Source organism: Vipera ursinii, assembly GCF_947247035.1.
Source record: "Vipera ursinii genome assembly, chromosome: 3".
Classification (NCBI taxonomy): Eukaryota; Metazoa; Chordata; class Lepidosauria; order Squamata; family Viperidae; genus Vipera; species Vipera ursinii.
In genome coordinates, this window is record NC_139516.1 from 108,286,466 (window position 1) to 108,312,809 (window position 26,344).

General features: G+C 38.0%; 1 protein-coding gene across 3 annotated transcripts; it reads left to right on the forward strand.

Annotated features, from left to right (window-relative positions):
- Positions 1-269: 269 nt before the first annotated feature.
- STX6 (syntaxin 6) lies at positions 270-26,329 on the forward strand. 3 transcript variants are annotated; one of them, XR_014491886.1, is made up of 10 exons: positions 270-514; positions 4,614-4,783; positions 5,337-5,431; positions 7,654-7,716; positions 10,160-10,276; positions 10,782-10,888; positions 12,686-12,780; positions 13,513-17,983; positions 19,628-19,746; positions 24,287-26,329. XR_014491886.1 is itself a non-coding variant. In XM_083357518.1 (9 exons), exons 1-9 carry the CDS (start codon positions 480-482, stop codon positions 24,293-24,295), a joined length of 738 nt encoding a protein of 245 aa, XP_083213644.1. In that variant the 5' UTR covers positions 270-479; the 3' UTR covers positions 24,296-26,329. The 3 variants fall into 3 exon arrangements, 2 of the variants coding, with proteins under 2 accessions (XP_083213644.1, XP_083213643.1); XM_083357518.1 differs by lacking the exon at positions 19,628-19,746 and having other exon boundaries at positions 13,513-13,559; XM_083357517.1 differs by lacking the exons at positions 19,628-19,746; positions 24,287-26,329 and having other exon boundaries at positions 13,513-18,066.
- Positions 26,330-26,344: the final 15 nt, after the last annotated feature.

The following is a 26,344-nucleotide window of genomic DNA, read 5'->3' on the forward strand; positions in this document are numbered from 1 at the left end:
GAACTTTTCAAAACCTGCCTGCATGTCACAGAAACCCAAAAAACCGAGATTAAAACAAACACCTCCTCCCCCACCCCCCCACCCCGATTATTTACAAACCCCTCCTTTCCCCGGCGCATTTCATTCGGCCACACGCTCAGACGGGAAGGCGGGGCCTCCCGTGTTACCTCGTCACGTGGGGCGAGGTGGACGTTCTTCTGCTCCAATAGGGAGTGTCGCTTTCCCTGCTCACGTGAAAGGGGCTCCTGAAAGGGGCTCCTGGAACCCGTTGAGAGTGGAGAGAAGAGTGAGCGGGCGGGCAAAGAGAGGCATAGCTGCCGCTGCCGCTGCCGCTGCCGCTGCCGCTGCCGTTGTCGCCGCCGCTCCAGCCCGTAGGAAGAGGCGAGCGGGGTGGTGGCGGTTGCAAGCCTTGGAAGCTCTGGGCACGGCGTGGGGGACAACTTCGAGCCAAGCCTGCTCGGCGACGGGCGCCAGGCGTCATGTCCATGGAGGACCCCTTCTTCGTGGTGAAAGGGTGGGTGGACAGCAAGGAGGAGAGGGCGGTGCGGTGGCGGAGGACGAGGAGGCTTTGCCAGGGTGTGGGTGGTAGTCCCGGCCTAGTCCAGCTTGCCTCTCCCCTGCGTCTTAGTCGAAGGAAGATCGGTCCTCTTCTTTGAAATTGGGCCAGTTTTACTTTGCACCCCTTTGGACGTGAAGCCATTGTCTTTATTTCTCGGAGGGTTTTCCTGTTCCCCTCCCTGCAGGATAATCTTCCTGCTGTGCTGGGTTTTTTTCTCTTCCGTGTTACAGTGTACGGTGTGTCTGGCTAGTTGAAGAGGTAGGGGAAATGTTGTAAAAATGGTCCAAGCAGTTGTAAGGGGTCACTTCCTTTTCGGTGAATCGGCTCCCTAGTACTGTAGAAGCAAATCTTGGGTCTGTCGAAGCCAACTTTCCATGCTATCTGGCAAACACCTTGATAAACGTTACAGGCACAAACTTGTCTGCAGCAATGTTAGCTAAAATCCTAAGGAGGGTGGTAGGTTGACTCTGTTTTCCTTGATCTATTAGTATGTGTTATGAAGCATGGAGATGTGTACAAGAACCGTTGACTACCTTAATGCAAGATTTAAACAATGAAGAGGAATGGGGGGGAATGGGTGAGTTCTCTCAGTTAAACTGGGTAATAGATGATCCAGGACATACCAAATTATTCAGTTTGATGTAGCAGTTTATTTTCCTAAAGTGGTTGGATGTATGCAAGAAAGTTTCAGTAAATATCTACTAGAGATAGTTAAATGACAGTGCTGTATCTGGAGACAATATTTCAGAATGCCACACTGTGGAATAGGGTGGTACCAGGGCTTCGTATGTCCTCTTACTCCCTGTTTTATACCACTCGGCCTTCTCCTTATAAGGTTGCCAAAAATCAAAGAATGATTTCCTGACCTTTTGATGTGTAATGCGTACAAATATAATTCAACTCCCAAAATGATTTAAGAGAATTAAAAACAAACGCTGCACCTCTTCCCAAATCTCCCAGGAAGAAAATCATGCTCCTGCCTCTGTATCATTCCAGTATGAGTCTTGTTCTCATCCAACAACATTGTTTGGCTTCATGTCAGCAGAAGGTTACTGATCATTGTGCTACAATATTGTCTTTAGGCCAGGTTTATGAGTTTTCCATTTGCACAGCAAGATACATTTATATCCTGGTCACTTTCAATGGCATACACATAAGTATAAAACTTTAAAGCATATCTTTAAATATGCCTTAAAATGCTGTTATAGCTGAAGTATTCATACAAGCTTCTGAAAGAAAGAAAGATAGGTACATTCAGAATGCATTTAATAGAGTACAATATGTGAACATATGCGGATAGGAAAGAAGATTGCATATTGTTCAGTTTTAATCAACCTTTCAATTTTTTTATTTTCCATAACTGTATTAAGCTTTCTTAACCTGATCCTGTCCAGATGTGTTGGACAGCAACCCTCACCATCCCCAGCCAACATCAGTGTGTTGGTTGGGAATAATAAACGTTATAATCTAACACTTCTGAAAGACATTAGGTTGAGGAAAAGCTAATAAAAAACTTATGTGCAAGAATATATTAAGAGAAGTAACAATAACATTTGGTAGCATGATCATCATGTGTCTTCTAAGCATCGCAATCTGTCCTCTTATGAACTGAAGCAGCTTTTGTGCTGAAATAGACTATAGGATGTGCTTCACATATAGGCTGACATACAGCAAATTCTTTGAAATTAATGTTATAATGTAAATGTACAGTTAACATGTTTTTATTGCCTCTTCAAATTTAATTTAGCAAATGCTATTTTCTCTTTCCATATTTTGAAATAATATATTAATTTTCAATATAATTTTCCAGGTGAAAATTTGTATGGTGCAGTAAAATATACTAATTAGTTATTTGTTGCATGTTCAGTTGTCTTTTGCACAAGTTATAATTGGTTGTGGAATGCTATTATTGCCCCATACTAAATGCACTATCATTGTTACTAAAAGGTACTGTACTTTGTTTCCTTATTTCACATGCTGAATTCATTACAGTATGTGCATGACAGCCATAAGCTACTGTGTAAGTGGCGTTCTGTGAATGTTTTGCTAATTTTGAATGAGTCCTTTTGGAACTAAAGGCTCTGTGTTATAAACAGAAGAAGCCTTTTTTCTAATTTGTTACCAAGGTCCCTAGTCAAAGACATAAAGGGGAGGGGGAAATGAGAAAAGTCTGTACTGTACTTTGTTGATGTGGGAAAAAAGACATCCTTTACTGTTGCTTTTTCCCCTTGCAACCAAGATAATTGAAACTGATGAGAGCATTTGCTTTTATGTGTTCTCAGAATTACCGGTACTTCCATAGGATTGAATTGATCTGACCAAGTTCTTTCTTGGCATTCCTGTACATTATGTCATTGTTTCTTAAGAAAGGACTTCCATGAGACCCTTCCAACACACTACTGATGACTGAAAAAGTATAAGACACATTTAACCTTTTAAAGTTGTTCAGTGAAATCTTATACAAAAAAGTTCAACAAAATCTTATACAATAAAATGAGTACTGGGAATTTTCACCATTAAAGTTTTACTTCTTTAGATAAGCCATCACTTAGATGAATGAAAATGAAACAGTTGCGGAATACGGCTGTATGTTTTTTGAAAGTTTTATCAGTTGTGAAATACTTCAAAACTTGTAAGATAGGCTCAGTTGAACAGTTTTCAATAAGTGAACATTTATTAATAGATATCATTAAATGCTGGAGCTAGATGAGATGACAAATTTGACTGCTTTCCTTAAAGGCAATAACCTGACAAAGTTGCTTGTTACTGGGAGACCACTATTAGATTTCATACAACATGAAGAGAAAAATCATCTTTGGACTTTAGGGTTTGAGGATTAGATATGATTTGACTACATGAATATTGTGTTTTTTAAAAATATGGTTATTATATTAAAATTAAGAGGATATAATATGAATATTGATCTTTTAGGGTTTTTATTAATATTTAAGACAGTTTAAATATTGATTACGTTTAAATTACAGTTGTTGAATTGTGTTATCTGTGTACTGAAGTATGTTGGAGGTCACTTTTGTTATATATATGATTTTTTGTCACTTTTTAACCTGTCCTGTTACTCTCCTCCCTTTTTTAAAAAAATTGTTATTTTGTATTTTAATGTTTGTTTTTTAAACTTAATAAAGATGTTTGTAAATAAAAAAAAGGACATGAATGGGTACAGCTAGAACGTCCTTTGAAGTGACCCTTTCCCTTTCTTTGCCCTTTCTGGAGAAGTGAGGAAATGGAATCTTTGTCCTCCTAAATCCAAATTTGGGGCTTCAGCTGCTGTGTTATGGAAAGTTAATAGTGTACAATCTGATTCAACTGCATAAAACACTGTGCACCATTTGAGTTTTCTGACACAAATTTGTCTAAAATTGGCCCTTATATTGAATTACTAACATGTCATATCAATCTTTATTACTTTCAGAGACCAGTATGATCAGCAACATGTTATCTGCAATCAGAAATATTCAGTGTGTTCCTTGGACTGCCATAGCCTAGTCTATCTGATATCAGTGCATTCCTAGTCCCTCCACCCCATCCTTTCCTTGCAAGAGATATTTAAATTACGGCTGATATGTTTTTAAAGCCACTTTAGAAACTTCAGTAGCATTATAGGAGTTTAAAAAGGGGAATGATAAATTCTTCAAATCATTTCCCTCCACCAAAAAGATCATGGGGATAATTCATACCTACTCAGCACTATACTTTGTGTAGTAGAGAGATAGAAGAGTAAAATATCAGTTCTGTCTGATTCTTAGTTATGATATAATTTCACCCTTCATACATAGGGAAAATATATACAAATTAAACTTAGAAATGTGCCATTATATAGATGAGCTACTGTAAGTCCCGTGTACATTATTATGTATATGAAAAATGGCTGTATGCATGCATTTCACATTCAGACTGAAGGATCGGGTTTTTTTATTGATTCACTAGTCTATAAAGTGAAGTTTTACTGGAGACATATAGTCTCATGTTATGATACTTAAAGTTTTTATGATGATACCTTCATCACTCATGAAGATTTTCCTCCTTTCACTTCCAGGGAAGTTCAGAAGGCAGTGAATACTGCTCAGGGGTTGTTCCAGAGATGGACAGAACTCCTACAAGATCCGTCAACAGCTACAAGAGAAGAAATTGACTGGACCACAAATGAGCTAAGGAACAACTTAAGGAGTATTGAGTGGGATCTTGAAGATTTAGATGAAACAATTAATATCCTTTTTGTTCTTGGTGTGAATAGTTAAATAAACTCACATAGTATCTACTCAAGCAACCAAATGGTTTTTCCATAAAATTATTCAACAAAATAATTACTAGTTCTCAACTAACTTATTTTGGAGCAGTTGTTGAACCCAGAAATATATAACTTCTGTCCTTTATAAAAGTATAAGACATGCACTCTATAAATTGATACCTTTGTACATTTACAAAGTATAAAGCTGTGTGTGTGTGTGTGTTGCTTTCCTTTTACACTGTAGTCACAAATGGAACATTATTAGAGGAAAATACTTTTAATAGTGTAACTCTAAGAAGCACTTAGTCAGCAAAAGACGTCAAAATTGAATTCTGTAGCATTGTTAATAATGGTTTTAGCCCAGGATCTCACAAAACAGAAAACAAAGCAAGTCATAAGAGCATAGCAGTTTTAAAAATGCTGATAGAATAGTTTTTCCTTGTGTACTAACACTTAATTTTTAAAGGTTTCATGAAAATATATAAGTAAAAATGCATTTGAAATGTAATCCCTTAACTGATTATTCTCAACGCATTGTTGAAGCAAATCCTCGGAAATTCAACCTTGATGCCACAGAACTAGGTGTGAGAAAAGCGTTCATCACAAGCACTCGGCAAGTGGTCAGGGTAAGACACTTGAGTTTCTTGAGGCAACACTATGATATAGCGCAAAAAAATTCTACCTATTTGTTACAGCATAAACAGTTTGGTTCACATGAAATTAAACGGAAAATGAAGATATCTCACAAAATTGCTTCTTCATGAACAAAAACAGAATTGTGGTCGTGCAATGCAGTGTTTCTGAGGGCAGGTCATGAAAATAGCTTACAATATTTATCTCTGTTTTAATGAAACAGGATTTTTGTCATTTTCTACAATGACAATCCATCACTTCCCTCAACACTATAGGGCAGAAATCATGAAAATACAAAAAGCAAAATGCCTTTATATCAGATAGGGAACATTGGGTCTCTAGATTGTGCCATTACAGTAGTTCTCAAGATGCCTGCTTTAAGTATTTTTTAAAAAGTATTTTATTTCTGGGTTTCCATGTTTGTGGTGATTTGCTCATTTGTCAGTCATTTCTAATTATGTCACAGTGAACATTATTTCTCCAAGATTGTCTTTAATAGTGATCACTCCTTTGAGTTCTTGTAAACAGAAGGTATCAGTGATAATAACTAGCCAGCTTGCTTTTTGTCAACCTTTTTTAAAAAAATCTGGCTGTGAGATCTTCAAGAAGCCATGTCAGGATTGAGAGATCACGAGAAATGCTAGCATTTTACTTTATTGACGTAGGCCAGAATAACGGAATCTTAAAAGCCTGAGAGTGTTTCCCCTTTCTTCCCCTTGAATTAAAGAGTCAGGTGGGGGAGGGTTGAGTTCCTTTCCCTTGGTTTCTTGTTTTCCTGGCTAAGTTGTGTTTTAGTAACAGATACTGAATGTTGTAAACAACTGTTGTATGATACTGTAAATGGTCATAAGCACAGGCCAGTTGCCATGTGCCCCAAATGCAATGACTTGATGTTGGCAGCTATTGGAACTGGGTCATAAGAGCTCTTTGGGGACTCTGTCATAACGTTGATCAGTCACTAAGCGACCAGTTATAAGTCAAGGATTACGTGTACTTATTGTATGTAATATTTTATCTGTATCTTTATCATGTTGTAAGATGTTGAACAGAATATTTCATTGATTTCTAAAGCTTTAGCATTAGAAATAATTTTTAGGGTTCATTTAACTTCACTGACCAGAATGTTTGGCTCTAGTTCCATGATCAAACCTTTAGACATCAATTTTGAGATGCTTTTTGTGGAATTTTTCTGTACATTTATATTACCTCTTTTCTGTGAATTTTATCTTTTGTTTTTATTCTGTTTCCGGCTTTGTTTTGTGCACCAAGGCCAAATTCCCCCATTATTTCATATGTTATTTCATTTCCAACTTCAGCATTTTGGTCTCCTGTAGCTAATATGATGAGTCTTTTTGGTGCTTTTTTTATCAAGATGTTACCAGACATGTAGAACTGTTCCACTTATATTTTGTTTGCATCTGTAGCTGAAACATAAATTTAGAATTATAACACTGACTAGCTTGCCTTGGATTCAAATTGAGATTATTCTGTCACTTGGGAAGTTGTGTTTGGGTACTATGTTTCATATCTTTTTCTAATAATGATAGCTAAATTGACTACTCCTTCTGTTCTATGTTTTTCTTGTTCACCAAGAATTTGACACTGATGTGCACTGCATTCCAAGTTGCCAATTCCTACACTGTCAGTATTCAATCCTGACTTTGCTCTGCAATATCAAGTTTAGTTTGACTATAAACTTGGCAACATTCCATAAACCAGTGATATGCATATCTTTGCAGCATCAAACTTTTTTTTCCCTCTTGCCATATCAGCAGTTTGGCATTCTTTCAGCTTTAATCCAGCCACATCATAAACACTGGGGCTGCTTGTACTTGTCCTCCACTGTTCCGCAGCCCTTGTGAAATAGTTTCCTAGCTGAAGGGCCCATCTTCCAATATCATGTTGACATTGTCCTGTTTATGAATGTCCATTTGGTTTTCTTGGCAAAATGCTGGTATTGCATCGGCATTTCCTTTTCCAGTGGATTATATGTAGTCTGATTCCTGAAATAAATATGCAAATGAATATCTGCTTATTGACCCTGAATTAATACTTACAAGGTTTTTCGTTATTGGAACATTCCCAAAGAAAACAAAGCAAGAAAAAGACAATGTAGTTGGGTTTTATTTGTCACATAAATTATTTTACGGCAATTGAACTACCGTATCAGTCAATTATGCTAACTTATATTATTTATTTATTTTTAAAAAAATAGGATATGAAGGATCAAATGTCAAATACTTCTGTTCAAGCGCTGGCTGAAAAGAAAAACAGGCAGGTAAGTACTGTTAACTGGATTACCTTGCAACTTGGATGCCAACTTCGTTACTTGTGACTGGAGTGTTGATATTAGGTGTTTAGTTGTAACATTAGCTACCCAACGAAAAGGGAAGGTTCCCTTAGTTCAGAAAGCATACTGGACTTGGTTCATGCTTTCCCCCTAGATTAATGGATGGGAGGGAATTATTGTTATGCTTACATTGATAATCCATCAAGGAGTGAATGTTGGGGCTGCTGAAGACAGAAACCATGAATTTCCAAATATAGACATAGCTTTGGTGGAAGATGAGTTTGTGTGGAGCAGCAGTACCTTTGTCTTGCTGTGGAGAACAGATGCTGGTAAGCCAATCAGTTCCCTGAGCCTCTCCTGGACATACTAAGAGCTCAAGACTGATTGGATTTCAAGTGAACAGACATCTATTTGTGTGCCCTTTAAAACTATGTAAACAGAATATTATTCTTAAGTATTGCCTATACATGTTAAACTGTGCAGACACAAGCTTTTCTAAAAATTAATAGTCAAAATCTTGCACGTTCATACTGTTCTGGGTCTGACATAGCTCTGAAACAGCAAAGTTAAGATGTAAACGTAGATTAAAACAAGCAGAGCTTTCTTCTTGGTCATTTGTCATTACTATAGTTCATCTTCTCTTTAACAACTTAGTTTCAAATTGGTTTGATTTTTTTCTGTTGCCACTGTTCTTTTTATAGAGGAAGAAGGAGATTGCTTCTTCACAACCTGCTTGAAAACTGAGCTATAGCAGCAGCATTGAAAATAGAATCTTACTGAGTCTTTAAACCTCTGATTTTGGAAATGTGATGAAATCAGTCTGAGTCATAAGATTTATATGTTGTATTTGTCCATTTGCTTTACCATTCTTGCATGCCCCATATTCAAGTATACATTCTGGAGGTTTTAAATAAAAAAATACGATCAAAATAGCTAATAAACAGTTTAAAATAACAGAGTGGGTTATTTTGTTAACAGTGTTAATAGTCCATCCCCCTTAATAGAGACTGAATGGAATACAGCAGTCAAACAACCCCCCCCCTCCCCAGAATTGATAATGACTAAAAAGTCTCTGTATTTGCGGAGCAGCAGAGGTAGAGGACCTGGCTCACATCTTATTTGACTGTTGTCTGTATAAGAGGGTGAGAGACAGGTATCTTGGTCTATATACCAAACGAATGACCCGTTGGGATCCCCATATCAAAATAACTTACCTTATGTCCGGTCAGAACTTGCAAATAACATTTAACGTAGCACAGTATTTAAACAAAATGATCCGGTTAAGATCTGCATATGTGGGACTGATTGGGGTAGATTGCAAGGGCGACTCAGAAATATAATGTTATCATATTTTATCTATATCTTAAATTATTGTACATTATTACAATTTCATTTTAGATTGTATTTTATTACTATTTCATCTTAAATTGTATTTTATTTTAATTCCATTTTAAATTGTATTTTATCAAATTCCATTTTAAATTGTATTTTATCAAATTCCATTTTGGATTGCTTTTATCAATTTTTGGTGACGGTTTGTTGCTGGAACTTTGCACTTTGATATGGCCCAAGGGCTAATCAATAAAGTTGTTGTTGTTGTTGTTGACTAAAAAGCGTCAGTAAACAAGAAAAGAGCACTCCTCACTGATATCCGATGGTAATAGCCCTGAGCCAAAATTTCTGTTAAACAATACTATTGTAATGGCTTTCTAAAAGAAAGCTAGTGAGCGCCTAATAAATCTTATCCGGAAAACATTATTCAAAAGCAAAGGGGCTGCACAGAGAAACATTGCTTCTGTTTCTCCATTCTCTCCCTCCTCCCCGCCCAACTTCTTAGATTGGGAGAATGTTAAAAATCCCTTCTTGGGATGTGCGGATGGTATTCCTTGAAAGAGAGACTCCGGTAGATAGCAGAGAGGCATCTATGTTTTATGTTATGCTTCATGTTATTAAAAGAAGCACTTTGAATTGAACCAAGAAGTCAACTGAAAGTCAGTACACCTGTAGTAGGTATTACTCTCACATGTCAGTATGTGGGCCACCACCTTTTGTACCAGTTGCAGTTTATAAATAATATTTGGAAGCATCCCCATTAAAGCATGTTGCACTAGTCTAACCCAGAGGTGGTGAGAGCATGAGTTACTGGCACCAAGACGTCTCACTCAAGGTTGGACTGCAACCAGAGCATCAGTCAAAGCTGAGCAAAGATCCCCTCACCTTAGTCTCTTCCTGCGAATCCAGCAGTAGCTATGAATCCTGGAGAACCCTCAAATATAACATCTGCTGCTTCAAACGAGTGCCAGCCCATCTAGAATCTAATCCGGAGATGACAGAGATCCATGTGTTTTTGGACAAACAGCATCTATGTCTTGCAAGGGTTCAGTTTCAATAATATGCAGTAACTGACCTTGTATTTCCAATTCTTATGCAGGTGCTTCTGGGAGAAAGTAGAAGTTGGAGTTCCGGGGCGGATAAATACAGCCGCTTGGAACGAGAACTGCAGTCCGCAAATTCACACTTCATTGAAGATCAGCAAGCACAGCAGCAGGTAGTTTGGATCTGTCTGTCTGTGCAAAGATTCCAACTAGCCACTTACAGAGTGGGATCTAGATGAGGCTTTCACCCAGGAATCTCACAGACTCTTAAGATAATAGGTGAGATTCATATGCAACCTCAGGATACATTCACATTTGTATTTCAGATTGGGGGAGTCAGGAGGTGACAGTGAGCATCATACCTTCAAGGTGATATGAGCATTTCTTTCCCAAAGAGTGTCTGGGAGTGGCCAGTTGTATATTTTCATTTTCAGATCTTGTCAGGCCTGTAAGATGGGATTTTTTTCTTTAGGAAAAAATGTCCAGAGTGGGGAAGGATAACTTTTCAGTCATTTTTTATGGCAAGATGAACTTTTTCTTCAAGGTAGTCTATGGATGCTCAAGAAGATAGAGCATTTTGCAGTCAGAAGCCAATTATCTTTTCAATGCATAATTTGAACTACATAACTCTTTCTTCTCTTCCTGTCCCCTTACCCACCTCCATGTTCTGTCTTCCAGTTAATCATTGATCAACAGGATGAACAGTTGGAGCTGGTCTCTGGAAGTATTGGAGTACTAAAGAATATGTCCCAACGCATTGGAGGGGAGTTGGATGAACAAGCTGTGTGAGTATTAAGCAAATTGAACCCCTGCTTGCATAATATAAATTTATTATTAGCAGCCTTCTTTGCAGCTAAATCCCACTACTGTATTGACTTCTTCTTGAACAATCATCCCTTGGATGTCTGAGAGTCAGAAAGAAAGTTATTGAGTACGTGCATGATATTATTATTATTATTATTATTATTATTATTATTATTATTATTATTATTATTATTATTATTAATATGCCTTGGGTGCAATCCCAAAACAACTGGAGCACCACTTGAACACCACTGACATTGACAAATTCGCCATTAGTCAATTGCAGAAGGCAGCCTTACTAGGAACTGCTTCCATCAAACATCCACATCTGCCTATCCCAGGTCCTTGGTAAGGACTCGATTGGTAGACATAAATGCCAAATCCAGTCTGAACATCTGGCTCACTGTGTGATGTTCAGTAATAATAGAGTTGGAAGGGACCTTGGAGGTCTTCTAGTCCAACCCTCTGCTCAGGCAGGAAACCCTATACCATTTCAGACAAATAGTTGTCCAGTGTCTTCTTAAAAACTTCCAGTGTTGGAGCATTCACCACTTCTGGATGCAGGTTGTTCCACTGATCTATTTTGTGTGTTTATGAAATGGAATCAGCAGCATGAGTCCTTATCTATACAAACCAAAATAAATAAATAAAAGCAAAGTCGTTCATCCTTAAAACACATTTTGGAATGAACAAATGGAACTCAAAGAAATATTCATTCAGGGTGGTAGACATTGATAAAAAGTACCAATGCAGACAAAGGGGAAATTTACTAAATGAATCTGCCATTTAGAATGATAACATTTTTTATTTCTGTAGATAATTGCTTCTCACAAATACACTCAAGCAATCAGTTTGCTTGCTTCTTAAAGAGTTTCAGTAATTCATTATTGCCGTTCTCCCAATCCTGTCCAGTTAACTTTAAGCTTAAAAAAACAAGATTGCTGCTTTTCTATTACATCTGAAAAAATAATGTTTGAAAACAAACATGTATACTACTCCTCAGTTTGTATTTTTGTAATGTCAGTTATTTTCCAAATTAGACAAGTATATAAAGAATTTTAGAAAATAAAAATAGTTATAGGATAGGAAGTTGGCAGTATGAACTAAGAAATTATTTCTCGTTTGAAATTATCCCTACCCTTGTTGCTCTTCTATTCATCAGGAAGACAAAATATTTTTGAACATACCTGCTGATTACTCCAATAGACAAGATAGGATTAGAACACTAATTAACAGACAGATGGCTGAAATGGGAAAGGGTTTCGTATCCTTACCATTACTAATACTGTTAGGAGATAATTACGTATGTCTTACGTAACTTATAGTTGGAACTTTTTGTAATAATTGATTTGGAAGGCTGTAGTATGAGAAAAATTATATATAAGTGAAAGATCATATGAACTTTGTGTGAGAGAGAGACAAAATGAATAAATGAAGAAGGGAAAATTGTGGGGAAGGTAATGACTGAAAGAGAGAAAAGAGAAATGATAGCTACAATCGAGTCTCATGAGGAAGTAGACTCTAAGACTCTTCCAAATTATATCTACTTCTCTATTAGGTAACAACTTTTTGTAACACCTTGCCTAACTTTTCTTATGTCAAATTTCAACGCATAGGCCATTGCATCATAGGGATCTCAGGCTTCTAATATTCAGTTCACGTTTATGCCGTTATATCAGTAATGAACACAGGAGCAGTGTTAGGCGATGCTATAAAATGCTAGTGAAGAAACAACATTCGTCCAGAACATAATCAATGCACTGTTCCTATGCTTGCAGCATGTTGGATGATTTCTCTCATGAGGTGGACAGCACCCAGACTCGACTAGATAATGTTATGAAGAAACTTGCAAAAGCATCCCATATGACTAGTGGTAAGTGGCCTGAAATCTAACAAAAAATGAATAAAATGTCAATTTTTCCATCATGCAAGGCAAGACCGTTTTCAGCAGCTGCAGCCTCTACATCAATAGGATGTCTCAAACCATTGTTTCAGACCTGCAAAGTCTGTACTGTTTGAGAAAATAAAAGTGCAATCTTCAAGTCAGAAGGTAGAAAATTAAAATAATAAAAAAGAGATTAATTTGGCACCTGACACTTTTGCAAAGCATGGAAGACGTATGTGCTTCACACCACAAGAGTCATAGGTTTAGGCGGTCCAAGCCTTGCCTACTGGCTTTAGATTTTTTTTCTTGATGTCCATTATAAGTTTTTAGGTTTTATTGATAATGCTTTTATTGTTTTTGATGTGTTGACAGCTGCCCAGTGGATCTATGAGATGGGTGGCCATATAAAATGATGTCATAAACAAAGAGCAATTAATAAAAAATTCTGCTAAAAAGTAATATGCTGCCATTGATTCAGGGGATTGATATATCAAGGAGTGAGTTGTTTGTGGTGCATACCGTATTGATTGACGTGTCCCAATGTGTAAGTGGGTTGTTTTGCAGAAGGTCTCTCTTAACACACCATGTTTTTTCTTATTGCTGTCTCCCCCTCCCCCCAGTCCTAACTTAACTCTAGCATTGTTCTCGGTGAAAAGAGCTAGCATCTCTGGAAAGTATACAACTAATTTCTCTTCCTCTTGATTTTGTTTCTACCGGCAGATCGAAGACAGTGGTGTGCGATTATCATCCTCCTTGTTATCCTTGTGGTAGTGCTTATTCTGTTTTTTGTGCTGTGATAGTTTGGGGCTCGGATTCTTTTATGGGCTCCTTTTATGCGGACATCTTAGCACTGTTCCTGTACGCCAGAGAAAACTCTTACAGAAAGCGCCCTAGGAGAGTTTGATACTGTGTTCTGCTGTGGATGGCTATCAGTGACATAACTCTGTCCTCATGGTTCTTCTTCTCATGATCCTCCTCATCTCGCTCAAGGAAGAAATGGAGCATTCACACACACAAATACTAGTTACCCTGGAAGTGGTTTCCCTGGGCTGTAACCTTGGACTCTACAAATGCTCTGCTGTGGGACAGGTGGTTTAGACTGGAAGAAACCCCCGTGTGATCATTCCCATCATGTCGCAGACCCACCAGAGGCCTTTTGTCTGCTTGTCATAACAGGACTCTTGCCAGTGTTAAACAAACATAGATATAGGTGTCGACTCACAAGCAGATCTTGCAGAAATTATTCCATCGTCGCCTACAAGATTCCTTTCCCAGGCCTTTTACACAGCCGAGCCTGCCAAATGATCGTGGATCTTTAAAGGAGGAAAAGCCACTGATACTGTGAATATTTGTTTTCCTCCAGAGCAGAACTGTGCACTTGGAAATGTCAAGGGTACGTAGTTCGTACCCACTGTTGTAATGCTAACTAATGTTAAATAGAACAATAGAATGTTACACAGAGAAAGCTGCAGAACTAAATCGAAACTAAAGTCAGTCTCATTACTCCTGAAAATAGAAGAAATGGCAAATAGAGTCCTAGCAAGTCTGGGCATTGGGCTGGAATTCAGTTTTGCTTCAGGGAGGCCGACTGGCCCTAGCAGGCTAATACAGGCCGTAAGTAAAATGTGTGCATGTTTGTGTTGTACATCAGACAGCTGTGGTGACTCTACTTTTCAGACCTGTAATCTCAGTTTTACTGCAGTGTAGAAGACAAAAGTCAGTAGGCATACTGTGGTTGCTAAAAATCTTGTGTTTTTGTGGCTTTGATTATCTGAAAAGAGAAGCTTATATTTGAGTTCTGCTAATTTAAATGCTTCTGCTGGATAGATGTCAAGATTTAAATGCAGGAATGGGGGGAAAATGGCAAGCTGCATCTTCCTTCTGTCTTGTGTTTACATCTTGGGGAGAATACATACTCCTCTAGATGCACAAGCGCACAAGGAAACAAAATTGCACCACTCCTTTATTGTTTTCAGAACTTAAAAGTGTGTAGCAAAATTCACTCCAAAAGAATATGGAAGTAATGAGGACCCAGATTGTTGGGGGCAATAAGCTGACTTTGTAATAATGCCGCTTGGGGGGGGCGAAAGCCCTAATAAGCAGGCATATACATAGAATGAAGGCTACTGCTAAGCTTGTAAGCCGCCCTGAGTCTTCGGAGAAGGGCGGGATATAAATGGAATTTAAAAAAAAAAGTATTCCCGTTCTTTTATGATAAAATAATGTTGCCATTATTTTACCATTTTGATAGTTTGGTGGAATTAACTGCAGATTAATAATTAGATGGGATCGTGGTTTCTCCTGGATCTTACCTTTGGACATTTCCCCACTATGGCCTGTTAACAGAGAAAGCTCCATTTCCCTTGATTCTGTCATAAGGTGGTTTACTTGAACTCTACAAGATCATCACTTTCTTTCTAAAATGTATCTGATATGAAATTTTGGGATGTCCTGTCCAGACATCATGATAACAAGAAAGGGAATATTTTGGAAGGTAATGTGTATTTCTTTGCTAACTTTTAAAGTGTGTAAGCTTGCCCTGCTGCTCTTTGTGGTTCCCTTAATGCTTATTCTGCTGGGAGTAAGAGATTTTGGATTTCCACCAAAGTTCCTTTAAGCATTAATATGTCTCATTTGGACTCCTTTTCCATTAGGAAACCCCATGGTAAAAGTTGTCAAGGCCCAGCACAATGGTTGATGTCAAAAGCTGAGCTTCATTTGCACCCAGTTCCCTAACACCAATGAGATTCAAATATTGCATCTGTAATATCTTAATTATCTGAAGATTTTTATCTGAGCACATAGAGCCTGTAGGTTCTTGTTTTTCTGCTCTGATCTATTGTTGTGTTAGGCTAATTAGGAAGGAGCATTTGTATGAAGTTTTCCTGATTACATTTCTAACAGAATGTCAGTACTGCAATTGCTAAACTGACTTTGGGTGGAGATACATAGATTGAAAACATGTTTCTTCCAGCATTTGAGTGGGAGAGGCTTCTGATCTCCCTATTTAATTCCCCAATATGAAAGCCTGGTTTCTTCAAATCGTGATGAGTGTTGGTCTTCTTGAACAACTGGGAGCGTTGTAGGCCCAGTTTTCAATTTCTTATTGGCCTGCTGTTCAGAAGCATGTGAAGAAGCTCAGTATCTGTGAGGTCTAGTTAATGTCCATATTCTAATGATTTAATCAGAAGTTGATTGAGGCAAATCTCAGAGTAGCTGCCTAATCTTCTCTGCTCCCAAAAATGATCAGTAAGAGCAAGAAAGGAGTATTCTGAGCAGAGTTTAAATAGTTGTTTCTCAACTTTATTATCAGTTTTAATATATGTGGATTTCAGTTCTCAGAATTCAAGTTGGTTGGGGAGTTCTGGGAGTTGAAGTCCATATATTTTGAGATTGCTAAAGTTGAAAAACATTGGTTTAATCCTAGCCAAATGGGATAGCATTTATAGCTTGAAAAAAAGAGATATTTTGGAAGCCAATCGAGACACTTCTATGCATATTTCTCTATTAATAGGGAAATAAAATCAAAAGAGTATCTGTGATACTGTTCAGTGCTCTGTGTGCTCCAGAATCTTTTGCAGCATGTTGAAAGAATATACCATATCCAAATTAAGTGAGGGCAACAAGTGAAACACTGCCAGCTAAGAATCGTATGGATTCTTGCAGGATCAAAAGAGCACCCCTACTGTCAGACTTCCCTAGCAGCCATAGAGAGGTGTTTTTTTCGTTTAAGGAAACTCTTTTGGGAGGGCTTCCTAAAGAGAGGAAGTCTGGGATTTTATTTATTTGCCATAATTTCCCCTTCACTCACGTAATTTTAATTTTTCACACTCAACTGCCCATGTGTTGCAGTAAATCTGTCTGGAAAATAATGCTTTGAAACATGATCTCTTGAATGTTTTGTAGGGATTGAGTTTAAAATCCAAGAGTGCTTTCTTAACCATTACTTAAAGGTATAAAGCTAGTCCTCAGTTTATGGCCACAATTGGGACCAGAATTTTGGTCGTAAGCCATTGCGACCAGAAGTCAACGCACTACTGACTGACCTGACTTTTTCCCCAATGGAAAAATGCCAGAAACTGGCAAAAAAAACATTGCAAATTGAGGTCACATGACTAGAGGATGCTGCAACTGGTGGCAAATGTGAACCGGTTGTTATGTGGCCTAAATGTGGTCATGGGACTGCAGGGAGGCATTGCAACATTTCATGATGGCTGTAAATGCTTCACAAGTTGTAAAACATCCTTTCCGAGGCCATTGTAACTGAGTGGTCGTTACATGACCAGCCATAAGTCGAGGACTATCTTTTAGTCAGTATAAGAATTGAACCTAGTTCAAAACTTGTGTTTTTTAACATTCTGCAGCATGTGTCACCAGAATATTTTAATGCTTTTTTTAAAACAACAACAACAACACGTTTTTTGTAACGCTTAAGCTCTTAATATTTTCAGGGGAGTGCTGACACTCCAACATTGTGTGAATTATGTGGGTTTTGACTTGAAGTCTTGCTTGTACTTAATCTCTCTTCTGCCCTACTCCCTTACCCTTCTCTAAAGATGGAAACCATTGAGCTAACAAAAGTCTCTCTGAATGTCCTCCTTTGAATGGCTACCTTTTCAGTACTGCCATAACAAAGGATATCTTTGTGTATCTGGACAATTCTGGCTGCGGCCACTACTTCAGAACAAGCTGGGTTTTTGTTTTGAACTAAATTCCATGAAACGACTGTTTTGAGACGCGAGACTAGAAGTGCTGCCTTGAGAAACAAAAAGAAGCATCTTCACGCCGTGCCACCTCCACAGGAGGACAAAGCTTCATGGCTCCAGGTGCTTCCAGGCAGAGGATGCAAACTGATCATCCAGTCTAAAATATGACAGCCTACATGGACCCACTCCGAAGAAAACGATTGTTTCAATGTTCTATGTTTGGAATTGAACAATGGATTCTACAGGAAAAAACAACAACATGCTTTAGAAACAAATACTCGTGTCCAGGTTGTGTGCCAGGTCATTTAAATATAACTTGCAGAAAGCACTACTAAACTGGGAGAATGACATCATTCCAGGCTTGGAGTGTGCTGGCCTCTTTCACATCAACTCCCTAGTGACAGATTTTGCAGGATTTTTACTCCAGGAGTGATTATATGATTCAGCCCCTTTTGCTGCAGAGATGTGCCAGATTATTTGCAAAGGTAGCTGACATCTTCATACCTGCTGAAGGATCCGCTAGGGAAATGCCGTTTTCCATTAAAAATGAGGCATACGCGTGGCCTCTAACTCTGAAATGGTGACTGCTTGGTAACTTAAAACATGTGAGTCCTTAGAGTTATGTCAGGCAATAGAACATAGGGACAAGCAGGAACATCCCAACAGTTTAATAAAAGTATGTTCGTGCAGATTTCTCCGAAATGTTAAGGCATGGTTGGTGTATTAACATGCATTAAGCAATCACTGGATGGATAGTTGCTTATTTATACCGTAGTTTTCCACCCTCCCCTTCCCCTTTCTCTCATCATTCATTTAGAACAGCACTATTGTTTCATTTACTTTATATATCAAAAGACTACCAGCAGTAGTAGACGGCAGCTGTTCATTCTTGAGTGAGGCCTTTTATGTTATATTCTTGATTATAACAGAAGGAGCATGTTCCCAGTGCCATTAGGCTGAATTGTGACTGAGAGGTTCTCTTGCAAGATGATTACTGCCTTTGAAGATCCCACAGAGGAGAGCAGAGTTACCTTCTCATTCAATTGGATTCAAGAAAATGTGACCAGGTGCCAGGAGCAGCTATAGAAGTGGGGGTGTCTTTTCTCTCATTTGCCATGTTCTAGGTGTCTTCCCACCTAGCTGGATAGAAAATGTCAATAGAGCAGAGAAAAGTTCTTATGAAATTTTCAAGACGTTGACAAGTATGATTCCTTCAGCTTGCCGTATGGGAAATAGAAATGCTACACCTGCCAAAGTTGCCTTAAGAGCTGGTGTAGCATAGCAGGTAAGGGTTTGAAATATCAGTTTGTGCAATCCTGTAAGGGTTGCAAGCTGCTCCTAAAAGTAAAAGTCAAGATTGAGCTTTGGTTCCTTCACGGAGATAATCATTTACGACTGACTTCTTCCAGATGTTTTGCAACTATTCAGATTGTTGTGCAACCCTAGAATTTCTTTCCATTCAAGTATTAAGCTTTTCCTTGGCAGGGGGAGAGGGGTCAAGTGTGGCTAGATACTACTACATATATAAGATGCTGTCAGGGAAAGAAATTGCTTCTTTCTTTTATATATGTACACCTGACATAAAAATCAAGAGTTCAGTGGGACTTCAAAGTTATCTAAATTGACCTCATCCTTAGAGCAAGGATGTAACATGTCCAATAAATGAGACAGTTCAAACAAAATAATATAACAAATGGCTGTTCAGGCTCTGAATACCTCCAGTGAATGACATAATACCACTTCCTTGGGCAGTCTATTCTCCTGATTGGTTACTCAGTGCCAGGAAATTCTTCCTAGTTATCTAATCTGAATCCTCTGTTGTTCTACCTACCACATTAGGTTTTACCCTCCCTACTGGAGTGTTCGGAGAATAAGTCTCCTACTTCTATATCATAACCATTTTTATAAATACTTAATACTGCTTTTGCATCTCTTCTGCAGCTCCTTTATTTGGGATTTGGTTTTAGCTCCTTCACTATCTTCACGGCCTTCCTCTAAACTTGCTCTAATTTGTCCATGTTCTTTTACACTGCAGTGCCCAGACCTGGAGTTAGTATTCCAAATTGGGCCTGGTCAAAGAGGAAAAGAAAGAGATATGTGACTTGAATCCTGTGTTTCTGTTAATACAGGTAGTCTTTGACTTACGATTGGGACTGGAATTTCTCACAGGTCTCCTGGACTTCTCAAAGATGATAGTTAGCTGTCCTCAGATCTCCTATACTACTTTCTTGATGAACTCAGATGGAAGGTGGGTCAGCTTCATCTGGTCCTGGAAACCCAAATTAATTTAAATTAGTAAAAGATTCTTTTTTTTCATGTATTCAAAATTGAAGCTCTTTTCTTTCACAAGACATGTACACTGATGGCCTGTTGGAATTTTGTTTCCTGAGAGAAACAGCAAGTTAAGATTTTCTGCTTTTTCACTATCACTCATTTCCAGTTCATCCCATTTACCTTACAAAAACCCTATAACCTTAATCCCTTTTGTTTCTGAGTATCTGAAAATGTTGCTTTGTCGGTGGCGTTTCTTACAAGCTTAGCTTAGATTCAATTTTAGCTTTTCTGACATAGTCCCTGTAGTTTGTTTTTGTTGTCTGTTTTTGCAATTGCCTTATATCCCCCTTGGGTTACATGTCCCTTTTTTCTTTTAGCATGTTAGAAAACGTATGTGACCTCACTGGTCACTTTTCCTTCTGGTAAGAACTGTGCATGATTGCATTTTCCATAGCTTATTTTTCAGGATTTCCCATCTTCCCTGAACACTTCTCTTTCAGGATCTGACCCACCTTCCATCTGATTTCATTAAAATCTGCTTTTCTGAAATCCAATACACAAAACTAACCACTAGTGTTTCCCTTGTAATTATGAAACTCAATGAAACATTCTTCCAAAGTTTCATTGACTTTCACTTTCCTCCCTGTTGGTTACATGCATAAAGACATACATTTATTTTTAATTTTTGATGCCATCCAACTCTGTTCTTTCCTTGTTTTGACAATGAGGTGGCCAAAAAAGGATAGACACAGATCTCCAGCAGATATCAAGTCCACCAGAAATCTATCATCCTTGTTGTGTGCCTCTTTGAAAATGTGATCATCTGGCTCAGAAAAGCTTCATCCATATTTTCTATCTGGATAGTTTACAATAAGCTTTTTTATAATTTTTACAACCCACCTCAGTCCAAAGACTGGGTGGATTACAATAGAGTAAAACGATGAAACATACATATATAACCAACCCGTTTATATATGGGTTGGTACAAAATGAACACCATTAAATCATTGAAGGCTCAAAAAAGAGAATTTTGGCATGGCAGTGCTTGAACTAGCCAGTTGGCACGCTATTTAAAGCTTTGTAAGTTGTAGTCAGTCCTTTTGAGGGGGAGGGGAAGCTGATTGGTAATCAATGCAGTAACTTCAAAAGGAGCAAAGTTGCCAGCAATCTCGCCACTGTTCTGGACCAATCAAAGTATATTGAAAAGTTGTTGCACAGTACACTTTTTTTTTTTTACTGAGCCTGTTCCTTTTGAATAAGCTGTCTTTTCCCAGACTCTTCCAATCGTGGCATCCCACCAAGTTTCATCATTCCCTGCTGGCTTCACATTTGTAGTTTCCTGCCAATTTCTAAGTCTCCCACTCCAGTCTTGCACTTTTTCCTTTCTCTCCTGTGGTTGTTGGCCATGGATTTAACAGTATAGTAGGTTCTGGGCTGCTGCCATCCTCTTCCATTTGCTGCTCTTTAACACCCTTAATGATGAGCACCATGTGGTGCCTATTGAAAACATCCTTGTCAGTCTATGTGATACAACCTTGTTGAAAGTCCATCATCTAATAGCCCCATCTATAATCATGGAACCCAAACCCTTCTCAGCTGCACTACCTACTGTATGTAGCCAGTTGTTCACATCCAAGATCCTGGTTTTTTTCTTTTTATGTCTTGATCCTCAACTGGAAGAATTCACCGACACTTATCTGCTCCCAATCTTCTTAATGCCCATAAAATCATAGCCTATGGAAATTGATACAAGACCTCTTCTGGCAGTGTTGTTTATCCCCCCCAAGAATCATAAAGAGATAGTTGAAGAGTTTCACCAGCCTATTGCATCATGAATACAGGCATATTGGAAGACAATACCCATCAGCCTGAGCTATCTTCAATTCCTTTTAAAGGAGAAGACGTTAGTTAAAATTTGGAGACTAAAATCTTTCCCTTCCTCCCTCGCACATAAAAGAACTTCAAATTCATTAATGTTTTTGTAACAGTATTATGATCTCCCCCTGCATATCTTTGCTGGGAGCATTGTAGATCAGGGCTTTTCAACCTTTTCACCCATTGTACCACTTTTAGGATATGTCAACATCCAAGTACCACCAGTCGTCTAGCAAGGTGTCAAAAACTTGATGACCAAAAAAAAGAAAAAAAATGATAAAGTACAGGTAGTCCTCAACTTACAACTGTTCGCTTAGTGACTATTCAAAGTTACAATGGCACTGAAAAAAGTGCCCCCCAAGCCACAGCCGAGCAAGACATCTGCCTGCCTGTCCAGCAGCGCTCTTCCTCCTGTCTGAGGTTTTCATTGTTGTGAGCATTTCTGTTGAGGATTGGCAGCGGGGGTGGGGTGGGGTGTGTTTGGTTTTTATTCCCCCCCCCCCCCGTCTGCTGGATAGTTGCAGCAGGTTTTGGTCACTTCACATGACCCTAGGACACTGTGACCGTCATAAATATGAATCAGTTGTCAAGCATCTGAATGTAAATCACAAGACCCTGGAGATGCTGCAAGATTCCAGCTGATCGGCGCTTCTGGGCTCAGCAGAATTGCCAGGATCAGTGCTGAGCTCCAGCTGGAGCCTGGCGCTTCCACTGAGCCCTGACAGCCCTGCAGCTCCAGCCATCTCTCGCTCAGGCTTGTGTGGTGCTGCCATCGGTTCAGCTCATTCCCCTCCCCCGCTACCACTTTCCTAGGATGGTTGTATACCACCTGCCAGTGCCAATGTACCACAGGTGGTACCCGTACCACTGGTTGAAAAGCCCTGTTGTAGATCATACTGTTGTATTTATCCATTATATGGCAAGCTAATTAAGTATGCTGATTAAGGTTGTGATGGTGCAACTTATGTGTTGGCTTGCATATGTTTGTTTTAATTTGCTTTACTACTGGGAATACTGTTGTTCTTTTAATTGGTACTTAAGGTTCACCCAAAAGAACTTGAGAGGAGCCTTCCATTTGTCTACTTTGCATTCTAAATCTCTTAACAGTGAATTCAAACATGGCAGAAGAAACATTCACAGAGTTAAACTGTAGCCAACATTTCTAGTGGGAAAATCTGGGTAAGAGATATAAACACAGCCTTGTTATCTTTGGTGAAGACAGAGAACTGCAGCATAGGTGAAAACATCCTGACATGAAGGCAAAGAAGCTGCTCCCTAAATAGCACAATTTTTAATGTGTAATGTGTATCCATATACTTGTCAGAAATCCCATTCCAAAAGCCAGGCCAACATTTAAAAAGCATTACCGATTAAAATTGATTTCCTGAAAAATAAAGTACCCCATTATTACAATTGATATCTGCACATTTTCTCCATCTGATATGCACAAACTGTTGTAATATGCATGACAGAAATATGGAGAGGAACTGGGCAGCTGCCCTGCGAAGGGAATATAAAATGGGGAGTAAACGTGAATGGAGGTGAGAAAAGGATAACTGAATTGCGGGGTGGGGGGGAGGAAGGGTTGTATTTGTATCTTCTAGAAAGGTTTAACATTCAATAGACAAATAGCACTTATCAAGCCATAGTCAACCACCCAAAGTTCCCAGGCTTTTTGGAAGCAGAGTGCATTCATTTGGCCTTCCCACCCATTTGTCATTTTTCCTCAGCTAAGAGTCTCTACCCTCACCATTCATGAGTAATTGTTTTCATTGTTCATTTGTGTTGCTTTGGTGTTTGGATTTTTAGAGGAGGTGTATTCCTCTAAAAAGAGCAATGACAAAAAGTTAAAGAACCACTTCCCTAAATGGACCAATCTGGCCTTTGTGCCTGTTCACCACCATCATCCATGGATCTGAACATTGTAAATAATTTCATTTACATATCCACTCTCTAAGCAAACATACAACAAAAAGGTACTTACTAAACTTATCTAAGTAGCAAAAAATTAAACCCCATCTGGGTGCAACATGCAGGGCAACAGGTGACCTTGACTTATCTCAGAGAAACCTAAGCAGCATTAAACTGGGTTCCCACTTTGATGCAACACCACCACAGATTCCAGTCTGTAAACTAGATTGATGGCAGTGGCAATCTGATTCCAATTGTGAAGAAACCTGTGTGACTACAAGTGAAGGGCTCTAGAATGTGTGGGGAAACCAAAACGGGTCTATTGCTTTGCAACTGGATTGGGTCATAGGTCAGAAGACAAAAATCCCTTTGCTCACATCTCCCACAGAAAGATGACAGTCGGGTGCTTTGCAAATCAGCTAAGTGAGCGGAACATTGCTTGGGCTGCTGAATTGTTTCCATAATGCAAATGATGTGGCAGGGACCTGTGGAGAAATCTCAAGGAGGACGCCCACCCAGAAACAAAAGCCATTGTAAAAAGAGCAACATTAGAATGATTGTTATGGGGGGCAGTCTTTGTGGAGAGGAAGAAATACTGGGGCATAAGACATTTGACACTTTTCTTCTGATTACAGTGTTACAAAACTAATGGGGGGAAACATGTCTCAAAAGAACCTCAACCACTCATTTTGCAGTTATTCTTATTTTTTTATGCCTCACATCTCTAGGTCCACTGAACATAGGAGCAGGCTGTGCAAAGCATCTGAAGAAAGTACTTCACAAAAATGCTAGGAGAACAGTGTTTCTCATTGCAATAAAACAGACCAGTTCACATGTCTGGGACTGCCAGCAAAGCACTTGTGGATAACCAGAATTGTCTTCAAAATAGCCAAGCAAGCTTTCAAAAGGACAGGGCTGCTTTACTGATTCAAGGAGAACTGCTTCTCTTTTTTTTTTGTAAATATTTTATTAGAATTTTTTAACATAACATAAATCATTATAAAACAAGGTTGTCTGGGTAACATTTATAAGACAGTCCTTAACAATTAATTTCAATAATCTATATTCCATATGTTAAGTTCATTTGATTTTCCCTTTCCCCAACGTATCTTTCTTTGCAAAACATTAGATTAAGACAATTTTATTTGCTTAACAACAGTTAAATATATAATTTCAATAATCCTGTGTATCGTTTTAGTTGCCTTATCATAAATCCTGTCACCATGTTTATTTCAGCTTATTTCTCCCCCCAAATTCTAAATCTTTTTACAAGTGACAATCTTTTTAACACTTAACTATATTTACATTGGTGGATTTCATTCTGTTTTTTCCATACAAACCCTCTCATGCTTTTATATTTCCCAATCAATAAGTAAAAAAGTAAAAAGAAACAAACAAAAAAGAGCAGCTTATTTCTCCCTCCAAATTCTAAATGTTCTTACAAATAACAATCATTTCAACATTCAACTATATTTACATTAGTGGATTTAGTTCTGTTTTTTCTATATAAACCCTCTTATGCTTTTATATTTCTTAATAAGCAAAACAGCAACAAAAGAAAGAGAGAAGGAAGAGAAACAAAAAAGAGGAGAAAAAAGACGAATACTAGACTACAAAACATAACATGAAAATATGTATTTCTCCTAATTTAATATATATTTATTCCCTCAATTTCTCATTCTTTTTAACCATAGCTAAGATTGTATTTAATCTATTTAAACTTTGAACATTCCATTCAATAGTTCTAATCATCTAATCTTTTAAATCTCATTCAAACACATTTTTTATATTTTCCTTATCATCACATTTAAATAGCTAAAACATTTGCTTTTGTTTAAATCATTTCAGCTTAGAACAGAAAAAAAAACAATTATATTAAGAGGAAGAAAAAAAAGAAAAAATTTCCCACTAAGAGTAGTACATTTCAAAATTTTCCCATTTCTTAGCCATATTCAAACAAATGTTTCTTTTTGAAGTATTCTTTTCGATATGCTCCATCTCTTTCCTGAAGTTTCATTTTAATCTTTTTTCTCTGGTCGTTGTCTTTCTTAATATGTTTTGCTGCATCATTTGTTTCCCTGAAGGGAATTTTTTCTCATTCTTTTCCTTATCTTCAAAGTTGTTTAAACGTATTAAAATATTTCCCATTTGGATTAAATCATAATTTTTTATTTTATATGATTCCATCTTCAAGTCTCTATCTCAAAATTATATTTAATCATCTGTGCTATATTTTCCTGAGAAAGTTCTTGAAGTGAAATTAAGTTGAAAATAAGTTGATTCATGCTCTCAAGGTTCTTCTGCATTTCCTTGTAGTTTAAAGTCATTGTCCTTTGAAATTTTTGCTGCTTATCATATGCTTCCTTTTGTGAAATGAGCGTTTTATAAGGTTCCTTCTTTAAGTCTCTATCTTCAGAATTTTGTTCAGTCATCTCTATTTTCCTGAGAAATTTCTTCGAGTGAAATTAAGTTGAAAATGAGTTGATTCATACTCTCAAAGTTTTTCTGGATTTCTATGTGGTTTAAAGTCATTGTCCTTTGAAATTGTTGTCGCTCATCACGTTTCCTTTTGTAAAGTATTCATTGCTTCAGCTGTGTTATCTCCATTTTGTTTAAACAGGTGCATTTTCTAAAAGCTTAATAGTTCAAAGGGGGGGGGAAGAAAAGAAAAAAATCGATCCACCAGCAGGTGTCAGTATTTGTTCATTTTTCATGTCTTTCTAGTTGTTTTCTTTCTCTAAAGGGTAAATTTCACCACCCAACTGAAAGAGCAAGCGAAGTCCCCC